This window comes from Myotis davidii, unplaced genomic scaffold, assembly GCF_000327345.1.
Source record: "Myotis davidii unplaced genomic scaffold, ASM32734v1 scaffold2782, whole genome shotgun sequence".
In the NCBI taxonomy this organism is placed as follows: domain Eukaryota; kingdom Metazoa; phylum Chordata; class Mammalia; order Chiroptera; family Vespertilionidae; genus Myotis; species Myotis davidii.
Window position 1 is genome coordinate 78,531 of NW_006293227.1, and position 6,527 is coordinate 85,057.

General features: G+C 38.6%; 2 protein-coding genes across 2 annotated transcripts in view; one reads left to right on the forward strand and one right to left on the reverse strand.

Annotated features, from left to right (window-relative positions):
• The window catches only part of CHD1L (chromodomain helicase DNA binding protein 1-like), a 45,701-nt gene extending 43,029 nt beyond the window's left edge, over positions 1-2,672 (forward strand). Inside the window, 1 exon segment of the mRNA XM_015565963.1 lies at positions 2,322-2,672. Coding sequence (XP_015421449.1) covers positions 2,322-2,400 — 79 coding nt within the window. The 3' untranslated portion in view covers positions 2,401-2,672.
• A 1,758-nt stretch (positions 2,673-4,430) lies between these two features.
• Positions 4,431-6,527, reverse strand: part of LOC102775547 (histidine protein methyltransferase 1 homolog) — an 8,131-nt gene continuing 6,034 nt past the window's right edge. The window contains exon 2 of the mRNA XM_006766836.2: positions 4,431-5,785. Within this exon, the coding sequence (XP_006766899.1) occupies positions 4,470-5,588 (1,119 nt within the window). The 5' untranslated portion in view covers positions 5,589-5,785 and the 3' untranslated portion in view covers positions 4,431-4,469. The remainder of the gene's footprint in view (positions 5,786-6,527) is intronic.

Sequence of the window (6,527 nt, forward strand, 5' to 3'; positions counted from 1 at the left end):
CAAAATAACACTCACTCATACACACACACACCAACTATTAGGAATTTTCTGAGACTTAAGCTACCTGGAATTTTATTACACGGGGCCTTCTGGGGCTCCGCCACAGCAGGCTCTAGGTACCAGTCAGGCTGATTATGACTTCAGCATTGTTTCAATGTGATTTCGTCTTCTGGTGATGAATTGCCTCAGCTTCTGTATGTCTGGAAAAGTCTTTATTTTACCTTTGTAATCAAAGGATAGCTTTGCTGGATATATTATGCTTGGCTGGTGATTTCTCTCAGTATTTTGAATATTTTGTAGAGTTTCTGCTGAGAAGTCTGATGGTAACCTAATGGGCTTTCCTTTGTAGATGACTCTTTTTCTCTGGCTGCTTTGAGAATCCTTTTTTTGTCCTTAATTTTTAAAAAATATATTTTTATTGATTTCAGAGAGGAAGGGAGAGGGAGAGAGAGAGAGAAATATCAATGATGAAAGAGAATCATTGATTGCCTGCCTCCTGCATGTTCCCTACAGAGGATTGAGTCCACACCCTTGACTGGAATTAAACCTGACCTGGGCATGTGTTTGACCGGACTCGAACTCAGGACACTTCAGTCTGCAGGCTGACACTCTATCCACTGAGCCAAACTAGCTAGGGCTTTTTGTCCTTAATTTTTAACTGTTTTAATACATTGTGTCTTGGAGAAAGGCCACTTTGGATTAAGGTAATTAAATGTTCTTGCTTCTTGGATTCAAGGATCTAGTTCTTGCCATAGGTTTGGGAGGTTGTCATTAACTATCTGAATAGGTTCTCCATTCCCTTCTTCGTCTCTTCTTCTGATATGCCTATTATTTTTTTATGCTCATCTTTCTTCCTTCTACATTATTTCTAAATTTCTATCTTTGATATCACTGATCCTTTCCTCTATTTGGTTTGCTCTGTTTCCTATCCTCACTAGTTCATTCTTCACTTCTTCCATTGAAGTCTTTATCTCCAGGATTTCTGTTAGGTTCTTTTTTAAAGTTTCAATCTTTTTGGTGAAGTACTCATTTTGTTTGTTGTTTTCTGAGCTTGCTAAATCACCTATGTTTTCTTGCATCTTATTGAGTATTTTCAGAACTGCAATCTTGAATTCTGTCATTTATGTCATATATTTCCATGTATTTAAGTTTGTTTTCTGGAGATTTTTCATTTACTTGCCTAGCTGCCTTGCTACCTTGGTTACTCATGGTTGGATTTCTTCTTTGTCTAGACATCAATGTGTGAGCATAATTTCTTTAGCAGATTAACAGGAAGAGGTTTTTCTGTCCTTTTCCAGTAGGTATCACAAACTTTTTGTTTTTGTTTTGCGCTCCCAGTAATGGAGGTCTCAGGCCTCCATCAGGTCTCCCCTGTTTTCTGACCCAGGACTGGTCACAGAGTGTATGTACCCTCTGCTCAAGAAGAAATGTAATTCTGCAGTATTTGCCCTCCTGCTTGCAGTTAATGTGCTCTGTAAGCCTACTCCAAGGGCAAAGTGAGGAGATCTAGCAACCGCTGCCTAGCATCCACCCTGCTTTCCTGTGCTGTGTTCCTGCCCAGGACACTCAGTTCAACCACAGCTAGTACTGCTCCTGCACAGAGGTCTGTCTGTTTCACTTGTTGGCAGGGGGTGTCCACAACAACCAGATTCCTCCCCTCTCCCAGCTGAGCCTGGCTGTGTTCCTGGCTCATATCAGCCCCACTCCCTTTTTGCCTCCCTTTTTGCTCCACATGCCCATCTTTAGATGTTTCACTGTGTGGGTCTCTCAGGCATATTTGTGCTTGAGCAGGGAATCTTTTGTTGAAATATGGGTGTTCAGGTTGTTGAAACTTCCACAGGAGAGACTAAGGGGTCTCCCACGCCACCATTCCTCTGATACAATCTAGTTTTGCTAGACTAGTATTTTCTTCTAATGACCTCTTTGTTGTATAAGTTAGAATTGTTTGAACTATCTTACAAGGAGTCCAAATGTTATAATTATATAGAAACTCTATCTTTTTTTTTTTACTTAGATACTTACTGAAATTAATTCACTCAGTGTTGGTTTTCAAGGTATTTAAGTTACTATAAAAACTTAGTAGAGAAGTCATGTTTTATACTCTTGCATAATTCAAGCAATATCAAAAGCATTCTAGTACATCAGCAAAAGCAATAATAAGTACTATCAACATCTGAAGGATTTATAATAAGGTGAAAGGGAATTAAAGGCATTCTACTTCTGGAGTGGTTATCTCAACAATGACTAAACTAGACAACTAGTAGTTCTATAAAGTTGATTTTAAAGTGATGAGATGCATCTTCCTTGACTGTCCTTACCAGATACTATTTTCCCAGAAACAAGGCTGCCGCCCCTCCTTCACAGTCCTCATCTTCCTCCTCAGGACAGCTGCCGCCCTGAGAACCAGCCCCGGCTCAGTCCCAGCCCAGCCCCAGCCTTCAGCCGCTAGCTAAGGGATTTGCTCAGAACTACTGTAATAGAATATTTTGAAAGGAATTGGGATCTGAAAGGTGGGCCTCTTTTTTTAAAATTCTAATTTTGTTCTGAATGTGTTGCTCTGATCGGTACCTGTAATACAGGGATGTATATGTTAGTTGGGAAAGTCCTTTGGCAGCTTCTCAGGGCCCCAGTTGGCATAGCTATTTGAATAATAATAAAATTTCTATCTCTAATGGTTTCATTGCTTTCTTTCCCCCAATCTAGATTTCTTCTCCTCGGTCAGACTGGATTAGACTATGTAATAGACTAAGTGTTCTAATTGCCACCAACTTAAGCTATATATTTAATATCATATCAACCAAAATGCCAAAGGAATTGTTTAAATTGTCAGAATGATTGTAGAGTTTACCTGGGAAAAATAAACACATATACATAGTAAACACATATACATACACTGTACCTTCAACAACAAAGAGAAAGGTTTGAAAAGGAAAGAGCAAATCTTGCCTGACAGATAAAATTACATTATATAGGTACACTGATTAAAACAGTTTACTACTTGTACAGAAATGGGCAATGGAAGGATACACCTAGATGGGGTTAAGACAACTATCTAATCATTGGAGGGAGAGGGGGAAGATAAAATCATTTGGTCTAGCTCTACCAAGGCATTAGGGGTGAGTTAAATATTTGACCACATATAGCAGGCTAATTTTCAAGTTGATAATTTTCTATGGCCCGAGAATGATGTTATAAAGATCCAAATGGCCCTTGACTGAAAAAAGATTCTCCACCCCTGGTATATATAAAAGTTGTTAAAGAATGTACACCCTAAAAGTTCCCTTCAGAAGGAAAAAAAACATTGTTTTCTTTTTCTCTTATTTTTTTTTGTATCCATATGAGATAATGGATATTAACTAAACTTATATACATGATATGTTTATAATATGACTATATACACACTAAGGATTTATGTATAATATATACAATTTTTAATGATGGGCGTAAATAAAATTCTTTAACTGTGACTTCCATTTCAGAATAATACAAGGATGCTAAGAAATATTTGTGATGAAAAACAGGCAGTGGTAAGGTTGAGACCACTGGGGTGGTAAGAAAAGCTTTTAAGCTCTAGCTGGTTTGGCTAAGTAGATAGAGCATCAGCCTGTGGATCAAAGGGTCCCAGGTTCAATTCCGGTCAAGGGCACATGCCAGGGGTTGTGGGCTTGATCCCCAATAGGAAGCGTGCAGGAGGCAGCTGATCAGTGATTCTCTCACATCATTGACATTTGTATCTCTCTCCCTCTCCCTTCCTCTCTGAAATAAAAAAAAAAATAAATAAATAAAAAGAAAAGCTTTTAAATAGACATCAGTTCAGATTCTGGTTCAAGGTGAGAAATGTGATGGGGATTTAATTACTTCCTTGACTCTCAATTTCTTTATAAAATGGAGATACTAATTATAACCTGAATCATAGCCTAATTCAGGGCTGTTATTAATATTAAATGTTAGTATATGTAAAGCTCTTCTGCCCTGCACATAGTAAATACTGAGAACGGTTAGCTATTGTGACCATTATTAAAATGAGGATGGTATATGCCTCATAAGGTTATACATATTAAGCAAGATGCTATACAAAGTACCTAGTTAACAGATGTCCAGTAAACATATTTTATGGAATCCTAATTTTTCAAAATAAGACCCGAAGCATGGAGGCATGGAACAGACTGACATACTTTGATGTGGGGTTGGGGGCGGGGGGATGAGAAGAGATAAACCCAGTGACTTATATGCATAGCCCATGGACATGGGCAATAGGATGGTGAAGACCTGGGGGGGAGGGAGGAAGGCCTGGGAGGAGCAGGGAAAAGGGGAAGAAAATGGGAGACGTCTGTAATACCATTAACAATAAAAATATATATTAAAAAATAAGACCCTTCTAATTGTATTATAAAAATAGCAAAGCAGAAATTAAACACACTAAAGATTTTAGTTATTCGGTTTATTTTACTTAGGACACTCCGTGGACATTAACTGGGATACTTAAAAGTCATTTCAATTAGGAATCTTTTTAGTCCTTCGTCAATTATTTCAAGTGTTCTAGTCTTAAATACATTCCTTTCTTCTACAAACTTCTGAAAGAGATGAACACCTCCACCTACACCAAAATAATGTGCTTTGCTGGCCAAAAGCACCCGCCCATTTTTACCTAACAATTGAAGGAATGTTTGGTGCAAAGTACCATAGTAATCCGGATTGTAAATCGTTTCTGAGGTGAGAATGAGGTCGTATTTTTCAAAATGTTTTTCACTGGTTACAAGGTTACAAAACTTAGACCACTCCCCAGAAAAGAACCGGCATTGACCTAGTTTTTGTGCGACTTTTGATCTCCTGCATCTTTTCACATCCGGCTCATTTCCATCATTTTCTTCATCTTCCAAAGTGGAGTTAGCCACCACGTTAGGTAAAGTTACTTCATCGATCACCAAACTGTTATAATCTTGAAAATGAACTTCTTTGGCCCCTCCCTTGAGTGCAATTAAACCCAGCAACCCTGATCCACAGCCAAGATCCAACACTTTCCCCCCAGCAAATTTCACTTGGGCCTTTGTGAAATAAGCCAGGAGGTCAAAGGTACATTCCCAGATTTTTAAACCTCCTTCATAAACACCGGTAATCAGATCAGAGTGAGAAGAAAAGCTCTTTGAAACGATGTTTTCTCCAGGGAAGTTCTCTTTCAACGAGACGGTTTTCACTACTGATACGTTAACGTGCTGGAGACCTGGTAATGTTTCTATGACTTTGTTTTCTAACACTTTCTCTAAATCTTCAGACACAGCATGCTCTTTGGCAAGTCCCAAGCAAGGCTGTTCTTCATGGGGCTCTAAGTTCCCTGAACTGTGAGCTGCATGGAGTGAGTTGCATGTGCCTTGGGAGGGGGCTGCATGTCCCACTGACGTAGGTCCCCACGAGTGATTCGGAGGCAAGACAGACTGCTCTGTTGAACAGTTTGTGTCCCCCTGTTTACCGTTTTGACTTTCTGAGACTGAAGACTCTTTTGTGGAATTTGGGGTCAAAGTTCCATCTCCAGGGGGCGTTAATTCATTATCCAGATGGTCTTCTATAGTGAAATTAAATTGGAAGGTCATCCTCGTGCAATCCTTCCGTTCAAAGGGAGACTCCTCAGCTTCGGGATAGAATTGATGACACAGAACATAAACCTGTTTCAGTTATTTAAGTAGTTTCCTTTGGGTCACTTTCTCTGTAGTGGCTTATACAGTTACAAATATTTAGAGATGTTTCCAAATGACTTTTTAGAGGTCTTTGCTTTTCTTTCCCTTTAACTCTGGAGGAAAATAAATAAAATAGTTACTAAATAGCAAAATGACACATTTCCTTAAAATATAATATTAAATAGTAATCACCCCCACCCTCTCAGCTAGCTACTTTTTCTATACAAGTTTTGAGGGAAATAAGGAGATTTGGAAACACACAACCCCGCAGGGGTCAAAAGCTGGATTAGAGAATGAAGAGTAAAAACAAATATTTATCTTTTGTTTCTGTGCCTATATTGTTTCTTTTCCTTTGTGTTTATGTCTGTTTTTGTTTGTTTGTTTGGTGGCATTTCATGTTTCCTTCCTCTCTTCTTTTTTTTATGCAAAGTGTCTCGGTTTTGGGGTTTTTGTGTGAGGTTACTATTAAATTTCTAAAAAAAAATCGTTTTTCTTCTTAATGCATCTGGCCTTCATCCTCCTTTACCAATTCAGACCTTTTTCCCATCCCCATTTTTGTTTTGGTTGTCACAAATTATCCCTGTGTATGCTCTCAGGTTGTTGGTGATATTACTCGTTTGTGACTTTCTGTACTTTGCTTCAGGTAAAATAATCTCCTTGAGTATTTCCTGCAGTGGAAGTCTTCTGGTGATGAATTGCCTCAGCTTCTGTATGTCTGGAAAAGTCTTTATTTTACCTTTGTAATCAAAGGATAGCTTTGCTGGATATATTATGCTTGGCTGGTGATTTCTCTCAGTATTTTGAATATTTTGTAGAGTTTCTGCTGAGAAGTCTTATGGTAACCTAATGGGCTTT